This window comes from Erpetoichthys calabaricus, chromosome 2 (assembly GCF_900747795.2).
Source record: "Erpetoichthys calabaricus chromosome 2, fErpCal1.3, whole genome shotgun sequence".
NCBI lineage: Eukaryota > Metazoa > Chordata > Cladistia > Polypteriformes > Polypteridae > Erpetoichthys > Erpetoichthys calabaricus.
Window position 1 is genome coordinate 247,278,720 of NC_041395.2, and position 21,386 is coordinate 247,300,105.

At 38.0% G+C, this 21,386-nt stretch overlaps 1 protein-coding gene across 2 annotated transcripts in view; it reads left to right on the forward strand.

Moving 5' to 3' along the window:
- Positions 1 to 21,386, forward strand: part of valopa (vertebrate ancient long opsin a) — a 74,167-nt gene that overhangs the window by 18,339 nt on the left and 34,442 nt on the right. For both annotated transcript variants that reach the window (XM_051922435.1, XM_028792643.2), the window contains exon 4: positions 12,505 to 12,744. In XM_051922435.1, the coding sequence (XP_051778395.1) occupies positions 12,505 to 12,744 (240 nt within the window). The remainder of the gene's footprint in view (positions 1 to 12,504; positions 12,745 to 21,386) is intronic.

The following is a 21,386-nucleotide window of genomic DNA, read 5'->3' on the forward strand; positions in this document are numbered from 1 at the left end:
AATTTTGTTGAGGCATACAGCAGTGCAAAGATATAAAACCATTTCTAAAGCTTAGAGTGTCCCCAGGATCACAGTATTCTCAATAATTGTGAAATGGAAGAAGTTTCAAATGACCAGGATTCTTCCTAGAGTTGGTCATCTGGCCTAACTGAGTTACTAGGAAAGAAGGGCCTCGGTCAGGGAGATGGCCAAAAACCCAGTGTTCACTCCAACAAAACTTCAGAAGTCATCTGCTGAGATGGGAGAACCTGTCAGAAGGACGACCATCTGAGCAGCACTCCACCAGTCAGGCATTTATGGTAGAATGGCAAGTTGGAAATCACTGTTGAGTAAATGACATAAGACACTTTAAAGAACATGTGGAAAAAGATTTTCTGATCTGACTGAACAAAAAATTTAACTCTTTGGGCAAAATTTCAAGCAATATGCCATGCAAAGACCAGGCACTGCTTATCACCTGCCTAATACCATACTTACATTGAAGCCTGGTGGTGGCAGCTTTAGGCTATAGGGATGTTTCTCAACAGCAGTGAAACGGGGACTGGTCAGAATTAAGGAAAGGATGAATGTGACCAAATACAGAGTAGAGTGCACACAACTCAGACTGAGGGGGAAGCTTACCTTTCAGTACGACAATGACCCATAGTATACAGCGAAAACAATGCTGGAGTCTCTGACTGTAGAACATTTGTGGAGAGGCCTGAAGATGGCAGTTTGCAAATGCTTCTCATTCACTCTAATGCAGCTTTAGAGGATCTGCCAGGAAGAACAGGATAAAGTGATCAGGGGCCTCATGTATAAACGGTGCATATGCACAAAAATGTTGCGTACTCCCGTTTCTACACTCAAATCACGACCTATAAAGCCTAAACTTAGCGTAAAGCCATGCACATTTTCACACCAGCTAAATGCTTTGCGTACGCAAGTTTTCTGCTCGGTTTTGCAAACTGGTGGCACCCAGCATCAAAGCAGTGCTACTGTTCCTGTGTGGTTTCCCTTTCTTTATTAGATCCACATCCCTGATGCGGCTTTATCAAATACACTGAAATTAAACGCATATTGTTTATTAGTTTAAGGCATCTGATTATAATTAACCTGTAACAATATAATGGTCCACGGAATGGCCAAACTATTCCAAATGCCATAGCGGCTTTACTGTTGTTCCTCTCAATGCACCACTCAGAGTATTTATCCCATTGTATATGAGTGTGGAATCACAGCTCAACAGCAGCTGATCGGAAAGAGGATTATCGGTATACAGCATCAAACACATGCTGCCTCAGCCATGCGCACTGTTTGTTGAACTGCTCCCATACGGCAAATGCTTCAGAGCCTTTACTGTAGGGACATCATGGTTCAGAAACAGTTTCATCCAAAGAACTATAAATGCACTCAATCAGTCCATCAAATGCTCCTTGTAGAATTGTTTGTACAATCACCTCAATGTAAACTTATGATAGTTTTATAAAAGCGTGTATTTACATATGATGACAATATAATTTTTAAGATGAAATGCAGCAAAATATGTTTATTACATTATACAGATAACATCATTTAAATAATCTGTATTGTTAATAATTAAACATGTGAGGACATGGTGTCACAGCACTAGCTAGTTCAGGGATTGTTCCTGCATCATGTTGTATTCTTGCTGGGGCTGGTGCGACACTGGAAGGATAGATGGATGGAATAATTAAACATGTACTACGAAGATATTTCAATGTTCCTTAAAAGTTTTGAAGAATCGGTGTTCTAAGCTTACAGATGGCTTAACGTCTATTACAGAGCTGATTGTGTGGCGATTGGTTACTTGGAGAAAGAAAAGGAAGAACAGGAATTGAAGGTTAGACGTTTGTGAGAAACAATACTGCTGCAATAAATTATTTCATTGAAGGTCGCGCACAGTGCAGCAACCATCTTGTGGGAGGCAGCAACAATCTCTGGACAGGGCACCAGCTCGTCACTATCACTGCGCCACCATGTTCCCATGTTTAATAACATGCTTTAACTCCTATCATCATAAAAATGATATCAAGTATACATCTCAGTATTTTAATTATTTAGAGAACTATAATTTTATGAATGTAATGGATTCTGTGTCCTGTCGGAGGAAGAGAAAGCCCGTTTAAGAAGCATGTAGTGATTCACACATATAGAGCACATAGAAGAACACATACATTACAAAGCATTTAACATGGTACTTTAGTTACGATGGGATTTGAGAAAGTAGTAAATTAAATGATTTAAAGATGAAGTTTATGATGTTCTACTTTAATGACAAAATAAACTATGTGATTAAAGTGGAAATTTCGAGAATAAAGTTGACATTTCAAGCTTTTTTCTCACTGTGTCCCTATTTTTTTCTCTGTACCCTAATAAGCTTTCATATGACACTCAGACGGTGGGCTATGACTCGCCTTTTCACGGCGACTTTGATATCTGACCACTTTTTTATTTCGGGCACTGTGTGACTTTGTGAACTTGAGCTTTCGAGTTTCTCTGACACTCTATGTCACTTGATCAACTTCCTTTTGTTGTCTATACCACTGTTTAAACCAACAAATAGTATGTTTTTCCTTGCCTCCACTTGGTATTCGCTGAAATTCTTCTATTTTTCCCCCGTACTTTTGCCATTGCCCTTTCACAGAACGCTTAACTTAAGGGCTATTTAAATTGATTTACATATTCAAAGAGGCATAATTCTGGGAGGAGTTGGGGTGGGACAGCAGGCGCGTGCATTACTTTTCATGCTAACTGGGATTTATGTAGCGGAAGAACATGGAAGTTGGCGTTGTCACAGATTTATGCATCTGCATTTTTTTGTGCATATGTACATTTCCGCTTTTGTCTGTACACCATGTTTTAGTGTGAATTCCACGCACAGCGTTTTGCATGAGCTCCCAGGTATGCAAAACTTGTGTGTGCCAGACCAGGGGTGCAAAGCAGGTGTGCAAAGCTTGTAGATATTTACCATTACCCAAGAAGAATTGAAGCTGTAATAACTGCCAAAGGGACTTATAAAAAGTATCGAATTAAGGGTCTGAATATTTATATGAATGAGAGATTTCAGTTTTTTGATTTTTAATAAATTTGTAAACCTTTCTGAAAAACATGTTATCACTTTATCATTAAGGACTATTGACTGTAGATGATGGGCAAAAATTGCAAATTTATCCATTAAAAATTAAATCTATAATGCAAAATGTGCAGAAAGTGAAGGGGTCTGAATAATTGATTAATCCTTTGCATATTCTGCCTTCATGGATTCATTATTCTGGGTTCAGTTTTCTGTGTGTATTTTGGATATTCTTGCCCAGTGATGGTTCATCCAGATACTACAGGGTTCCTCTCATATTCTCAAAGATATGCATACTGAAGTTTAAATAGTAAGTTCAAAATAAACCTATTATAATTTTAAGTTGGGGTTTGGGCCGTCACCCTATTTGGTGATGTTTCCTGTTTAGTGCTGCCAAAGTAAGATAAGACCCCCAACAACCATGAGTTGGATTAAACACGTTTAAGAATGTTATGTTTAACTTTTTTGTTATGCATAAAGATAAATAGATAGGTAGATGGCAGAAAGCAGGATGAATATATGTATACAGTTGATATGTGCTGTATAAGATATCCATACAAGAGTCTTTCAGTTTGCATACTATAACAGTAATATATTGCCCAGGAAAGCAGAGCACCTCAAATGTGACTAAACATTTTCTAAGCATAGTGCAATGAGGATCTAAGTCTGGAGAGTTATGTGCAGTAACCAACATAATCATAATCAGATTTCTGCAATCTGAAAAAAGTTGCAGCATTTTGGCTTATGTGGTAAATGGCACTTTGGAAGAGATGACTTTGATAGAGCTTACTTCTGTGTAGAGACTCGTGTTCAAATCTGAGCTCTTTGCTATGCTGAGCTGCACAAAAATATTGTAGAGTGTTCTCAATATATCCTTTGGTAAAACAGGGTACACCCCAGAGCTAGGCACTTGGTGATTCCAGTTCAGATAGGCAGAGATATCAGGCATGAACACTGAACAGAGGGGGGCCCTGTGTAGACATTCTAAAGCAATTGTATGATTTGAGTTATAATCATAACTGTAGTTACTAGTTCAAAAGGTTCTCTTCCAAATTAGCCTTAAAAAGAGAATATTTAAAGCAGTGAGTCATGTATTAAGTGTGTTGTGTGCACCAGCAGCCAGGAGTATGTTAAGGTATGCTTCATACCTGATGCCTTGTGTTGCCAGACCCCAAGCAATAGCTTGGATGTCATTATTCATATAAAACACATTACATTTGCTGCTAATAAATTTTAATAGCTGGATCGTACACATATTAGCTGATATGAGCAACTGTTTTTGGCTGACATATTGCTTATCACTTGGTTGTGATGGAAGCAAGCTGTCATATCTTTTCAATATGAGATACCTGTATAAACCTTAGAGAGAAGGGTGAACATAATATAAACAGACATATTTAGGTACAAATAACTAGATGCAACAGTGATCATATATTGGGTATAACAGATGATTTAAATATGAATGTTTTAAATGGGAATTAAGCAACATTAGAATTAAATTGATCAATACTATACAGTAATATGTGAAGAAGAACATACAGTATACAAAATAATGGATTGTGCTTTTTCAATATATCAAACTGCTAATTAGGTGGAAGTACAATCTTAACCTGAGGCTTCAAAATTAGAAAATATTAAGTGATGTATACATATATCATTGGCAATGGGAACGATAGCCAATAAATAAGACAATCACCCAATTCCCTCCAGTAGTAAATGTTGCAGAACTTACTTCACAAATCCCATATGATATCATATGAAAATTAATTAATTCATTTCCTAGTTTCTCTGAAAAGTTGTGTATGCATGTGTAAGAGTTGCTGTAAATATGAGCATGTGTCCCTGTCAAGTTTTCTTTTATAAATCCTGAGGTTTGTGTGGAAGGCTGCGTAGATGCATTTTGAGACTCTTTTTGTGCTCAAACAGTTGCCCTTAGTGGAGGAGTTCAAGTATCTTGGGATCTTGTTTACTAGTGATGGGAATGCGAGATCAACAAACAGATTAGAGTGGGTGTTCTGCGGGCTCTGTACTAGTCCATCGTGGTTAAGTGGGATCCGAGCCTAAAGACAAAGCTCTTGTTTTACAACTCGATCTACATCCCTGTCCTCAACTATGGTCATGATCTGTGGGTAATAACCACAAGAACGAAGCTGAGAGTGTAAGTGGCAGAAATTAAGTTTCTTTGCAAAGTGGCTGGGCTGACACTTCATGACAGGATGCAAAGCTCTGAGATTCAGGAGAGCTTCAGAGTAGCTCCTCCGGATAAAGAGGAGCAAGCTGAGAGATGGTTTGGACATGTCATAAAGATGATTCTTAGGTGGCTCTTACTACAACTGCTGTAGTGTACATCCCACTGGACAGAGTCTCCGTGGAAGATCCATGACACACTTGGGGATAATATCTCTCGATAGGCTTGGGAAAGCATGGGAATTCCCCAGGAACAGCTGGAATCTGTAGCAGGGGACTGGGAAGTCTGAGTGACCTGCTTTTCCTGCTGCCACTATCACTTTCCCCAAGAAAAGCAGTTAAGAAAATGGGATGAGGTGAGGTGGGGCTCTAAGTTGCTTTAATGAAGTCATGTAAGTCCCCTTGGAGTCTGACGTTAAGTCTGCTGTCACAGTGCATGTATGTCTTTGTTGCTATTGTTACCCAATATTTCAGTAAAACTGTTGCTACTAAGGATAAATTAGGACAGTGTCATTTTAATATTTTATGGGAAAGAAAAATGCATAATAGATTCATAGTTCTGTCAAATTCTGTTTGACATCTTGATGAAAGTGATATACTCCATTACAGTCACTTGGGTACCCATACAGGCCTTTTTGAGCAAATTCTGCATTTCATATAATTCAGTTAAATTGTTCAGCTATAATGTAATATACTGCTTATTTTGATTTGTTGAAGCAGTGATTGGCACCTCACCCTTGGTCTACAATCGAATTCCTTGCGCCAAAGCAACTTGAAAAAGGAGCATTTTCCTTACTGAATTCAGCCTCCAGCATGTGCCAGTTTCTTTCTTCTCCTTAGCATTACTGCAGAAGAGGTGTTTTTTACTGGCACCTTAGTGGAATTATAAAGACCCACTGTACTTCCCTGGAAAAATACATTGTGCACATAATCATGGCTCCACTTTAATAGAGCAGTGCATTGCTTTGCAAAAAAGTTAGTATTATAGAAATGTTGTGCATTTATGTTTTTATTCTTCAAAGCACAAAATGAATACTTCTTTAACTAAATGGTTCTGAATTTCAAGGCTTATTATTATTGCACTCTTGAGCAGAGCGATTTATTTCTGGGTCACATTTACAGAACCTTAAGTCTGCATTAAACTGAGCTGATTGATTTTGGGAGACTGATGGCATGTGGTTGTCATATAGTGGTGAGAGTTTAATATACTCTGCTGAAATGTTGTCCTAAGTAGCTGTTAGGATATCATCTCATCTTAGTCCACTAGGAGGCGACAACTGGCCAAGCAGGCCATCCCAGACATCTAGCCATAGATTCCAGTTCTTCCTGGGCAGCCAAGAGATAGCATGACCTGGGTTTGCCACAGGGTTCCCACCCAGTGGGGTATGCCTGGAACAGATCCAGGGGGAGCCAGCCGGCAATCATCCTAACAACATGTCCAAACCACCTCATCTGGCTGCTCTCAATCTGGAGAAGCAGTGACTGTATTCTGAGGCTCTCTCAAATTTCTCAGCTTCCTCATCCTATCAAAAAATGTCAGCCCAGTGACCGTGTAAAGAGCCTAATTTCCACTGCTTGTACTTGCAATCTCATTCTTTCAGTTATTATCCAAAGCTCATGATCTTTGATGAGGATAGGTACATATACTAACCAGTAAACCGAGAGTTTTGTCTTTAGACTCAGCCCCTACTTCCCAGTCACAGACTGGTACACCGCCTGCATAACAGGTGACGCTCCAATTCACTTTTAGATCTTACATTCTCTTCTTTCATTACTTGTGAACGAGGTCCTCTAAGGGCAGTTGTCCACATCCTCAACTGGAGAGAACAAACCAATGTTTTCTGAGAGAGAACCATGATCCCAGATTTAGAGGAGCTAATCCCTATTAATGGGGGGATGAGGAACATCATTGAGTGTTCAGTTAGTACCACAACTATTTTATTTCACTGTATTATCAGAGGGGCGGCACGGTGGCGCAGTGGTAGCGCTGCTGCCTCTCAGTAAAGGGACCCGGGTTCACTAGTTTTTCACTAGTAATTTTTCACTAGTCACTTTCACTAGTTAAGCTGACATAAGCCATTCATCATTGCATGAAATTTATTTCCCTTCGCTTGACTGATCTTTACTTTTTTGTATTGATATTTTGCTTTTCATTATATTTTCATCCTTATATTAAATCTGTTACGATTATTTAAAAGTGTTTCTTTTAAGTATTAAGGTATCACTTATTTATATTTTGTCAGCCTTCGTGGGCTTTCTAGCCTGTTTCTCTTAAGATTGGCACTTTTTTAACTCAACATCCTGATATTTCTTGTCTCTGATCTTAGATCTGTTTTCCAATATTTACCCTCTCTAACTCTGCTCAAAGCTTCCCAAAGGTGTAATCCACCCATCACAACAAGATCATGATCCTTAAAGATTAGTTGTATTTGAGTAGTATGTATTTTTAGTAATTTTCAAGCAATATGTGTTAATATTTTCATGCCATAATAAATATAGTAACATATGGGATTTACAATACTTCTATAGTGATTAGCAGTCACAATTAACATTTAACTGATTAATTAAAGAAAATTGTGTTGTTACGTAGGAACAGCACAGTGTTGATCCCATTAGGAAGAATCAAAGCTAAGGAATAGGGCTAAAGCCAGGACCAGGAAGCATCCGTATTCAGACCAGCTGTATTGTGTCATTCCTTTTGTTTATATAAGAGCTAGATGCCACATTGATCCTTGCTGCAGACCATTCCAAAATGATCAAATTAGAAAAAGAAGATTTCCAGACACAAAGAGAAAATGAATCAGGATTTCCAGCAAGAGACCAAGGCAACTTTGGCTGTAGTTGTCCCTAAAGCAAATAACCTCTGCTGGATAAACAAAGTGAAGAAAGTTCTGGAAGTAGAAAAATGTGCTGAAGCAAAGGAATGTTAATAGAGAGACTGGGCGTAAGAAAATCAGGCACATCGGCAAATACTGAACAAAGATATTACATAACTGTACCACCGCTGCTCAGGGGACAAAAATGGCAGTTAGGATTAGAGGACAATCTAAACATATATCTTTATGTGGCAGTAGAATATAATTAGTAAACAAATTTAATTCTGCTTGTTTATAGTAAGGAATCCTTCCTGTAAAGGAGACATTTTAAAAGTAACTAATTAATAAAAACTGACAGGATGCCTTACTAAGTATACTGTATACTGTATACTGATACTGGTTTGCAACAAGGGAAAACAGTAATCACAATCAAAAAAATGGATGACAAGCATGAGCAGAAGAGACCAAAAACCCACAAGCTTTAAAAATAAAACTAAGTTTTGTCGGTGAAATAAAAACTGTGATGATGGGATAGAAAAGGAAGTGCTGTGTTCTGTACTTGTGCCACTAGATGGGGATAGAGAAGGTGTGTGGATAAAGAAAAAGAGAGAAACAGAAACATGAAGTATTTGTATTACTAGTTGGATTGTGTTATTGTTGGATTAAATCTTTAATCTTGGACACTGAGTCTTTTAATTTTACCTCCTGTCAACTTAACATAAAGATTTCAGAGATTGGAATTTTCAGAGGCTCTTATGAAACACCGTTAACATCAATCACCATCACAAGAAGGTTGTGAAAGCAAATAAGAAGAATACTCATAGAATTCTTTTTTTTTTTAAAGTACAAGCCGTCATTTAGTACTGACAGGCAAAACAAAAATTAAGAATATAAATGAATATTCTATGTAAACAGGAAATCAGAAAATGATAGAATACAGCAAAATCTACCAGAACACAATACATCTCTGCAGAGTCAAGGAACAGTAAGCATGAAATGCAAGGAGAGCAGTCTTAGAATGCACCAGTGTGACGATGCGGGTTCGGCTCCATGCTCCCACCTTCTGTTAGGGAGCCCTTGAACCCAACACTGTCGGTAATGTCACCGATGAGCTAGACAGTGAGGCAATAAACAATTGAGCAAGGGGATGATGTATAAAAGTGCAAAGTGCTTTTATTCAGACAACAAATCCAAAGTGCAACAGTGCAGTGTTCAAAGTTAAAGTGCTATGCAGTTCTTTCATAAACTTCATTAAATAAATAATCCTTAAAACTAGTGCTGAAGTGGAGGTTAAAATCCATTAGAAAATATCTTTAAAACAACGAGGTTAAAACCATGCAGAAAGCTGTCCTTTTAAAAATCCGGCGCATCCTTCTACTACTGGCGGCCCCCCTTGCTCCTCCCACCTGGGCTTCTCAACAGGGGAGTCACTCTACATGCAGCTGACCTTCTCTGCACTGTCCTGCTTCAGCTGTTTGGATCGCCTCACCGACCCCTGGCTCTGGTAGGCTCCTCCAGACAGCGACTTGGGTTCCACAGTGACCGGGGAGCCCACGCTGGGGAATACACACCCCAAGTCCCAACTCCCGCTGCCGTCCGTGGCCTTATGCGGAGAGTCATCCACCTTCTGGTCACTCCCGCCCTTCAAAATCAACTCTGCGGGAGTGACCACTACTGCTACTCCTTGGGTGTCGGCCTAACACCCAAGCTACGTGTACAGCTGCACGCGTGCCTTCACTTGCTCGCTCTCCCGCACCGACTTTCTCTCTCTCCACTGCTTCCTGCCTCCTCCTGCAACCTCTATTTCTTTCTGTCTTTCCTTTTACTTCTTTCTCCCTTTAACCTACTCGCGCTTCTCTATATATGCGGAGAGGACATGGCAGCTGCAGCCAATTAGCCACAGGAACGATCACGGATGTGGGCAGTCTCTCACCTGTGCACTTAGGTGAGAAACGCCCACACCGCAGATCGCCCTGCGGCTCGCTACCGTCACCACGCCCCCTCCTAAGCCGCGAGCACGGCGATTATTTATTTAAAACAAAACGGCCTTTGCTGGAAGAGCTGTGGATCCATAACACCACAACCAGCAATAAAAAGCCTTGAACCTTCACTTGCTACAAACAAGGCAGAGGTTTCCTGAGAGTAAGAGCAATAAAACTAAATGAAAATGATGTTATGATCCACAAAACAATTTTCAAACAAGCTTAATGCAAATCAGGTTGGTGTGAGACTAAATCATGATGTCATAAACACAACACATATGGTGCTACAATAATATACTGAAAGAAGAATGCTAGATTTGAAGGTCTGCAACTGCTTCCTGAGCAATTTTGTGGTTTATTTTCAGTTTATAATAAAGAGAGACTACCACAAAATTGTTGGTACTCATTGCTATTTTGATGAGCCACTTTAGAACTGTATTCACTTACTTTTGAACTTTTCTGTTTTAACAGCTCAGTAGTGTCTTTTACCAACGCTTGTAATGGCAACAGCTTTATTTTGTCATGACACATTGAACAAAAACACTCTGACACTCATGTGGCTCATTTCTGTTGATATTCTAACTTTACTAAGCACTTTCACTATGGGGCCATTTTCATTATGAATACATGTCATGATAATATTGAAAATAGGTCAATGATATGTCAAGGCACAGTACATCTATCTCAACATGGGTTGTATTGTACTTCATTTACAGTTCTCAAGAATGGAGTAGTTGAACATAGAGTTAAGAGGGACACAATGAAAACCACATTATTACAGGATGGATTTATTTTAGAGTAAATGAAAGGCAGCAAAGAAGATATGACAAAATTCAAAAAGTTAATTAGCCATTCTGAGGAAATGCTTTAACTAAAGAGGCTACTTCTGTTAAGACAGTAAGTTAATTTTCTATTTTTGTACATCGTTCTGGTCATGAGTCAATAAGACAAAACGTTAATGTGTTCATGGATAGATTCTTGTTTCTCAGTAGTTGAGCATGTTTGTTTGTATTACACTAAAATGACAAGAACATCAAACAGAACTGGACTCAAACACAAGCGAAACAGGAGATGAAACTAAAGCACATTTTAGAAATTGAATACAAACAATATTCTGACACCTAGTAAATGACAAGAAAGCTAAATTCTTAATTACTTCTTTACTGTCGAAAAACATGGACACCAATGGCCGTGCAAAGTCGACATATTTAATTCCATTCTGTTGTTTACTACTTGAATGTTGAAAAGCAATTAATTGTCTTAATTAAAATGATCTTTGTCTTTTGATCAGAACTTGCTCTGCACTAAGGAAGATGATCAAGATGCTACATACCATAATCATGTAAATACATTAATGTCCACAAAGGATATGACCTCCTCTTAAACAGTCATGATTAGTTCTTGCTGAGAGGATCTATTTTTTTTAAAGGGGCCTTGGTTGAATGACGAAGATCAAAGCAACAAAAGACATTAATTAATGTATTGTGCGGTAAGGGTGCCAGGTTACTGTGTAAGCAACAAGGGGCATTACAGAGAAGACACAGAGCTCTTAGGATTTAAAGAAACCCTGACTAAAATTATACACTGTATGTAATGTCTGTACGTTGTAAGGAAGGAGTATTCCAAAGTTTCTTTCTTCATGTTAGTTGGCCTAATGGTTGTTGTGGAAAATGTTTCATCACTCTAACTGACTTATTCAATTTCATCTAGGGTGTAGAGATCTTATTGTCATAATTGCCCATTAAATTTCGCTGCTAAAAGGCCCAACAGTGGTAACTGTCCACACAAGTGTGCATCTTCATGCCACATTAAAATTTCTCTGGATATATATTGTCATTCGAGTAAAATGTAATGAACACTGAGGGCAGTTAACATTGTATGTACAAACAGTATCCACAAGCAGATACTCCAGCATCACATAGATAAGGCAATGCCATTGGGGATCTTTGATGAATGAGATTATGAGCAATGCACTATGATGGATAGGCCTCCTCCATGTTGCATGGCCCTTTAAATGTAAGCTGTTTTGTTATTTTTATAGGTACTTTAAAGTATTAAAAGACTTATAAAATTGCACTTGAGTATTATGAATCATTATGTGGAAGAAAGTGTAAATGGACATTTACAGTATGGTTTTTGTGTACATACAGTATCATGGCTGGTTCCCAGAGATCAAGATATTATTGTTATGATGACTTCTATCTATGAAGGGGTCGGGTATGTTTATGTATGTCATACAATTGACTTTTTTGACAGCTTTGGCTGTTTTCAGTTCCATGTCATCCTAATTTAAAAAAAAGCTGTTATTAAAACTGACATATGAAAATAGCTGGATGTCATATTCATTTTGTCCGTTTCCATTAACACTCAACATAAAGATTACCTCTTACTCTAGTGTTCATAGTAAAATGTGTTTTCATACTTATTTATTCATTTATTTCAGGTTTCAGATACGCAGGGCAGATTGGGGAGTACAAGGAAGCCAGAAAGACAAGTCACAAGGATGGTCGTTGTCATGATTGTAGCTTTTTTAATCTGCTGGACACCATATGCAGCCTTCTCCATTATTGTCACTGCATGTCCAACTATTTACCTGGACCCACGCTTGGCAGCAGTCCCAGCCTTTTTCTCCAAAACTGCTACAGTTTACAACCCAGTGATATATGTGTTTATGAATAAGCAGGTAATATAACTACTATTTTCTTAAAATCAGTCAATTTGTGCCTCTCTAGCTTCATCAAATCAAAATTTTGCAAATAATATTAAAAATACATTCTGCGTTTAGAAATGAGAATTAATTGCATGCTGGGTGAAATTCAGAAAACTGTTAGACTTTTTTCATATGAGCTTCATTATTTTAATGATATTCTTTTGAGTATGCAACACCCCTCAGAATGAATGCTTATGATACACAATTTTTTGAAATTCAGTCATTCCGAAAAGTGGCTTATGGAATTGGGCTACATTTCTGATTTTAAATAGTCTGTATTTCAATGGCAGGCATTTCAGGTAAAGACTTGTTCATTCTTAGGGTGGAGATTATAAAATGAGACCAGTGATTGGAAAAAAGAATATGAATAGAGAATGAATAAATAGTCAGATATCAGGGAATGTATGCACTTTAGTAAGTATAAGCAGGGGTTTTGAAGCTTCCAATTGAGAAGTTTAGTTTTATATCTAGAAAGCAACATTTTTGTTTGTGCTTCTCTCTCTCTCTCTTTTAAAACACAAAGGAAGATATAATTTCAATATTTTTGAATAACGTGTTTTTAAATTAATTCAAAGTAATAGGCCACAAGTTTAGTGCCTTTTTATTTTTATTACTTTTTTAATGTTATTTTTATTATTTGTCTTAGTAGAAGTATCAATAATAAGTATTATATATTGTTAACTTATAAGTCATTGTTGTGAATTAGAATCTGTGCTTTTAGGATGTGCTATACTTGTGACATGTTAGAGGGCAGAGACTTTGAAGTCTTTAATCTTAGCCTTATTTTGGGATGCAAAAAAGGAGTAGGAAATAGACAGAGAAAGTCTAACAAGCAATACATGTTAATCTTATTTAATGCAAAACCTCTCATTCCAACAGCATGCTAGTCACATTACGGGTGGCAGAGCTCGACAGTATGAAATGGAATTTTTGCTGAAAGTAGAAAATTTTAAATGATGCCTTTTTTCTTTGATGAACTTTAAAATATATTACAGATCATTCAATAAACTTTGCAACATGGAACATTAACAGTTATAATCAGGGACTGAAGAGGAAAAAATGCTTAATCGCCTCAACTCCATAAGGTCAGATAGAGTATTTCTGCAGGAGACACACTTAAATAGTGATGACTTTTCTTGGCTGCAAAAACATTGGGGTGGATACATTTTTCTTTACTAACTATAATAAGAAGACCAAAGGATTGAGGATTTTAATTAATGAAGCATTTACCTTCATTGGCAGTGTGATTATTGGTTCTTTAAGGACACTATATAATGGTGGTACGGAAGCTATACAAAACTGAATTTGTTCTAGTTAATGTATATGATAACGAAGATTGAAGTGTTTGTTTTAATTCCCAGTATGAATTCTCAATAAACTTATAACGGGTGGAGATTTTAAATGTGAATTAAACCGATATTTAGAGGTGTCATCAACAGCTTCAACTGAAATACTGAAAACAGCCACAATAATTTCTTGTTTTATCAAGGATCATAACCTCTTAGACTCATGAGGGTTTCTCCAAATACATTCAAGAAAATTCCTAATTCCTAGTATTCCTAAGAATTCTTTTTTCTCATTGTTTCATAATAACATTCAGATCCTGGCAAAAGGATTGTTCCTGCCTTGCTCCTGGTGCTTGGGGGTAGGCTCTAGCATCCGCATGACCCTGCTCTGGATAAATGGGTGTGGAAAATGGATGAATGGAAAAATAGATTATTTTGCTGTGTGACTAAGTGTGTTTAATGTTCTACTTATTTCTAGTTGATGATAAATAAATGTCTTCATTAAGTATACTACTTAAAAGTAGACACCTCTAAAGCAAAACAAAGAACTACTATTTAGCATCAATGTGTTGTTTAGCTATGGGATTTACTGTTGAAAATTTAAAATAAATCTCAGTTTTTTTCTAATTATTATGCTTTCATAATAATAGCAATGGTAACTAGAATAACTTTAGAACTGCTCATTATTAATCAATAAATCTTCATTGTATATATTGCCATTCACAGGACAATCTGAAGAGGCAGAATACAGGATAATTATATATATGATTAATTACCAAAAATGGAGTTTACATAAGTATAGAGGAACAAATAGAATGACAGCATGAATCAGGAAGTGTGACTGCCAATGAAACTTCATAAGCTGAGAGTTCCGTAATAGTAGGATCCACAAGACAGGCATCTAGAGTAGCTCAGTTTTGTTTTTGGCAGTTATAAAAATATTGGATTCAATACCCCAAAATTATTTTACTTCATTGCTTGCCTCATGGCTCAGGTGCAAAACTTTGAATATAAAGCAATATGAAACAGGAAGTCAGTGCAGTGAAGCCAGATAAAAGGTGAAGTGTGCGTTTAGCCTGATGTGTAGTCAAACTCTGGTAGCAGTATTTTGAACTTCTTGTTATCAGTTAATAGAGGAGCAGGATGACTGTTGAAAAGTAATAAAATCAATAGGTGACAAATATATGACAGAATATTCCTGCATTGAATGTGGATCAGAATCAGAATCATAAGTATTCTTGTTATCTAACAGAAGAAAAAGAATTGGACAAAATGGTGTAAACTTAAAGTTAATGATGATGTAAAATTAAAAGACGTAGTTGCTATTCTCAGGAGACATAACTACACTAAACATTTTTTCAGCCCATATTTCACAGCAGATTAAGATGAATTATTTGTGCTGAATGTGTTATAAAAGTACACCCCAAAGTGAACCTTGTCATATTCAGTCTGAACTCATCTCAGCATACATTTAGCTGTCTTCAATAATTATAAACCATCTCAAAGGACATACTTAACAGTAGCCCTTACATATTTAAGAGTTCATTTTAAAACATTAACATAAGCATAAAGATAATACTGCATAATTTAGTGAATCTGAACCTTTAGTGACTCTGAACCAATTTTTAAAAAATGGACAGTTTTTAAAAGCATTCTCCACAAGGGCCACTTGATATGGCCAATATGTGAATGCTGTAAATCAATTGAGAGGGAGTTTGGCACATTGTGAGGTGGTCTTTAATTAGTTGTTTATTGCTTTTGTTTCTATTAAGTATTCAGGGATGAAGATGGGATGTCTTCAGGGACATGCTGAAGACAACTTCTGAAATGTTGCTTTAAATTTCCTCAAGAAAATCCTAGCTTTATACTTACATCCTTTCAAAGTAACTTACACCTTCCTTATAGCGGCTGGTAATTCATACTCTTACAAGATGGAATGCAGAGCATGCACAAAAATCTCTTATTGTATATTTGGATGTATGTGCAATACATCATATATTTAGGTGTATTTGTAATACTGTCATTTTCATCCATCCATCCATCCATTATTCAACCCGCTATATTCTAACACAGGGTCATGGGGGTCTGCTGGAGCCAATCCCAGCCAACACAGGGCGCAAGGTAGGAAACAAACCCGGGGCAGGGTGCCAGCCCACCACAGGTCATTTTCATATTAGCTACATTTTTAGTTGTTACGCAAAATATGATTTTACACTATCTTAATCCTGTCAGTAAGAAAATATTCTAATCCTGAGCATTCCTTATCTTAAAATTACATATTTTGCTTAAGTAAATGTTCAAGTGCTTTCACATTTTTAAACAATACACTGTGACCATTGTGCCATTATGTTATTGGCTTGAATGTACATAAGCTATTAAAGACTTTAGGTACCATTAAAAAAATAATAGTATATTTTTGATGGTGTGTTGTGTGACAGATAATGAAACAATTAGCTGTTAGACAGTATTCTCCAGCTCTCTTGAATCCTGAACTTGGATTAAGCAAGGTTAAAAAAAGAATGAATAAATGGATGAAGATGTGTACCTTAGTTTTTGTAGGTATGTAATTTTAATATACACTGTGTGGTAAATCAGCCCTGACACAGACAGACACGCAGACTCACAAGTCCCAAAAGCACACGTTTATTTTCTTCTTTTGCTTTCTTTCTGCACAGAGCACAAGTCAGCAGCAACACTATTGCTAAGTCCCTTCCTCTTTTTCTCTTCTTCTTTACCTATTTTTCTGTCCCCTTCAATCTTCCACACAAGCTCTGTCCTCTACCTCCCGACTCCGGCTCTGTGAATTGAGCGAGGCGGCGGCGTCCTCTTTTATATTGCACTCAGAAGTGCTCCAGGTGCACTCCCAGTAGCTTCTGGCAGCAATCCCAGGTGTGGCGGAAGTGCTGCATGGGCTCCCGGACGTACTCCAGGTGACCCCAGATCTTCTTCTGGCAGCACTTTCAAGTGTGACAGAAGTGCTGCTGTCCAGGGCTCTGCAGGGTTGAGCTTCCAAGCTCCAATCCTGTGGCCCCGATACAAACCAGGGGGGCTGCCCTTTTGTGTCCAGGGGGAGATATCGTCTCTCTCCCGGTCCTTCCATAAGAAAGGTGACCCAGCCATCTGCCACAACTGTCATGTAAAGAGTGACTTAAAGGGCTAACATTCATTAATTCTATGGCCATGTTTTTTCTGTTTTTGTCTCCAAATTGTTAAGACGCTGGCAAAAATTAGTGTTAGCTGCACCACAAACTGACAACTGAACATAAAGTATCTATCTATCTATCTATCTATCTATCTATCTATCTATCTATCTATCTATCTATCTATCTATCTATCTATCTATCTATCTATCTGTCTGTCTGTCTGTCTGTCTGTCTGTCTGTCTGTCTGTCTGTCTGTCTGTCTGTCTGTCTGTCTGTCTGTCTGTCTGTCTATCTATCTATCTATCTTAAATTAATAACAGGTGCACTAGAGGGGCAACAATGAGATGACCCCCAAAACAGGAATGGTTTAACAGGTGGAGGCCACTGACATTTTTCCTTCCTCATCTTTTCTGACTGTTTATTCACTAGTTTTGCATTTGGCTACGGTCAGTGTCACTAGTAGCATGAGGCGATACCTGGACCCTACAGAGGTTGCACAGGTAGTCCAAGTTCTCCAGGATAGCACATCAATACGTGTCATTGCCAGAACGTTTGCTGTGTCTCCCAGCACAGTCTCAAGGACATGGAGGAGATTCCAGGAGACAGGCAGTTACTCTAGGAGAGCTGGACAGGGCCGTAGAAGGATCTTAACCCATTAGCAGGACTGGTATCTGCTTCTTTGGGCAAGGAAGAAGAGGATGAGCACTGCCAGAGGCCTACAAAATGACCTCCAGCAAGCCACTGGTGTGAATGTCTCTGACCAAACAATCAGAAACAGACTTCATGAGGGTGGCCTGAGGGCCTGACATCCCTAGTGGGCGCTGTGCTCACTGCCTGGCACCATGGAGCTTGACTGGCATTTGCCATAGAATATCAGAATTGACAGGTCCAACACTGGCGCCCTGTGCTTTTCACAGATAAGAGCAGGTTCACCCTGAGCATATCTGACAGACGTGAAGTGTCTGGAGAAGCCTTGGGAAATGTTATGCTGCCTGTATCATCGTTTGGTGGTGGGTCAGTGATGGTCTAGGGAGGCATACCCATGGAGGGACGCACAGAACTCTACAAGCTAGACAACAGCACCTTGATTGCCATTAGGTATCAGGATGAAATCCTTGGACTCACTGTCAGACTCTATGCTGGTGCAGTGGGTCCTGGGTTCCTCCTGGTGCACGACAATGCTCAGCCTCATGTGGTGAGAGTATTCAGGCAGTTCCTGGAGGATGAAGGAATTGATACCATTGATTGGCCTCCACCCTCGCCTGACCTAAATCCAATAGAACACCTCTGGGACATTATGCTTCAGTCCATCAAATGCCACCAGGTTGCACCTCAGACTGTCCAAGAGCTCAGTGATGCCCTGGTCCAGATCTGGGAGGAGATCCCCCAGGACAGCATCCATCATCTCATTAGGAGCATACCCTGACATTGTCAGGCATGAATACAAGCACATGGGGACCATACAAACTACAGAGTACGATTTTGAGTTGCTGCAATGAAATTTTGGCAAAATGGACAACCCTGCTGCATCATCTTTGAATTCAACCCTTGGTATGTTGATAATTTTCATTTCCATCAAACGATGTGGCATCCTTTTGTTCCTAAAACATTACCCAGTCCATATCAGTATAGATACCCAGCATGATTTTTTTCCTCATTAAGATCTGATGTGTTTTCAAAGTGTTCCTTTAATTTTTTGAGCAGTTTATATATTAATTCCCTTCATAAGACATAACACAGAAAAAGTTCAGTTCCTTCATGCTTTTCATCACAGTCCTGCAATCAGCCCAGTTGTCTTCTCTATACCTCTAACACTACTACTGTATATCATTTTTGTTTTATGGAAACCAAAACTGTACACAGTATTCCAGGGTAGGCCTAGCAAGGGTGTTATACAGCTTAAACATAACCTCCCTTGACGTGTACTCTGAACATTTTGCTAACTAACCTAACATCCTATGAGTTTTTTTGATCTTTTCTGTACACTGTCTAGTATGCAGTAGATAGATTACTAGGCCCTTCTCATAAAGTGTACTTTCAAGTTTCAAACCTTCCATTGTGTATTCACATTTAAAATTTTTACTTTTTACTTGTAAAACTTTACATTTATGTACATTTTAATCCAAGTGCCACAAAGTTGCCTAAGTCTGAATTCTTTCCATTTCCATCTGTTTATAGTTTATCTGTCATTCCACTTAGTTTAGTATCATCTGCAAATGTAACCAGTATGATATTTATAATCTTGTCAACAGCATTTATACAATAAAATGCGCAATGGTCCCAGCACTGATCTCTGAGGAACACCATGTTAAGCAGCCCCTAATTCTGAAAAAGTTCCTTGCAGCATAAACCTTTGCTTACTATATTTAGGCTAATTTTGCATACATCACCATAGTGCACCTTGAATGCACACTTCATTTTTATCACAATGTTCTCATGTGTTATCTTGTGAATATCTTTCTAAAAATCAAGATAAATAATATCAAATACACCTCCCTGATCTTACGCTTGTTGTTGCTTTCTTTCAAAATTCTAGTATATTAGTGGAACACAACCCCCCTCCCATGATTACTGTTCACTAATAGGCCTGTTCTTGACACATGTTTTTCGATCTCTTCATTAATAATTAATAATAATATATTTTATTTATTTGTAGGCGCCTTTCTAGACACTCAAGGACACCGAACAATGGATAAAACACAGATTATAAACAAAACTAAATACAAAAATTAAAATCAGACAGAGCAATTGTAATCAAAAAGAAAAAGCAGTCTTAAACAAATGAGTTTTAAGTTTAGATTTGAAAAGTGAAAATGATTCAATATTTCTAAGCTTAGATGGTAGTGAGTTCCAGAGCTGGGGAGCAGAGCAACTGAATGCTTTGCTCCCTATAGTGGTAAGACGGACAAAGGGGACAGTCAAGTGGACGAAGGAAGAGAATCTAAGGGTACGGGAGGCAATGGCAACATGGAGGAGGTCAGACAGATATGGAGGGGCAAGGTTGTGGATAGCCTTAAACGTTAACAGAAGAATTTTGAACTGAATGCGGAACTTAACTGGAAGCCAATGAAGCTGTTGCAAAATGGGAGTGATATGTTGAATAGAGGGGGTTCTAGTAAGTATGCGGGCAGCTGAATTCTGGACCAGTTGAAGCTTATAAAGAGATTTGCGAGAAAGACCAAAGAAAAGGGAATTGCAATAATCCAGACGAGAAGTGACAAGGCTATGAACAAGGATACCAGTGGTGTTAATGTTAATCACACTTAATGGGAAAATGTTCTCTACCTTCTGATTTCTAGGATAACCCCAGTGTACCTTGATTTTTGATAAATACATTTCAAGGATTTATATATATGAGCTCACTATAAAATATATGTTGTCTAATCCTAAATTTGTTAAATTTCCCCCTTTTTAAACTGAGTGCATTCAGAATTGTTCCTTAACTTCTCCTTCTACTGTTACTAACTGTAAGTTTAAATTCACCTTCACTGTTCCTAATACACCTCTGCTTGTCCTTGACCATAAATTTACTAGTAAAATACTCAAAGACAAAAGAGAACATAACTTGCTTTTATAATCTGTCTTTATAACGTGTAATGTTTTGCTATAAGATTATCTGATAGGTTGAAGTTTGGAAAAGTATGACAGAGAACATGAACCAAGCTGATGGCTACAGCTTCTTGTTCCTTTTTGTATATCACTACTATTATCATCTTTATTCTTGTTCTTTTTTCTTCTTATTATTATTAAGTGCTGTAGAGTTGGTTTCAACTCCTTGTGACCATATGCATATTCTTCCAGTGCGTACTGTCTTTTATTTGGATTTCTAAGCTTCTCAGAGGTGTGGTTAAGATTGTGACTGAATCAGTCCATCTTGTGGATGGCCGACATCTTCCTCTTTTACTTAAGTTTATCAAGCATGCAGTAATTACCTTTTCTTATGGACTGTATCGTCACATAATATGTCCTAAATCAGACATCTTCAGTTTGGGTCTCTAGTGGGACGTCAGGCTTAATCTAATCATGAATCTATTAGTTTGTTTTCCTTGCTGTCCATGGTATTCTCAAGTCTTCGCCAGCACCAAAGCTCAAAGGGTTCAATGTTTTTCCTATCCTGTCTCTTCATAGTCCATCTTTTGAATCCATAAAGAACTACAAATAAAATACCATGGTATAGACAAGTGTG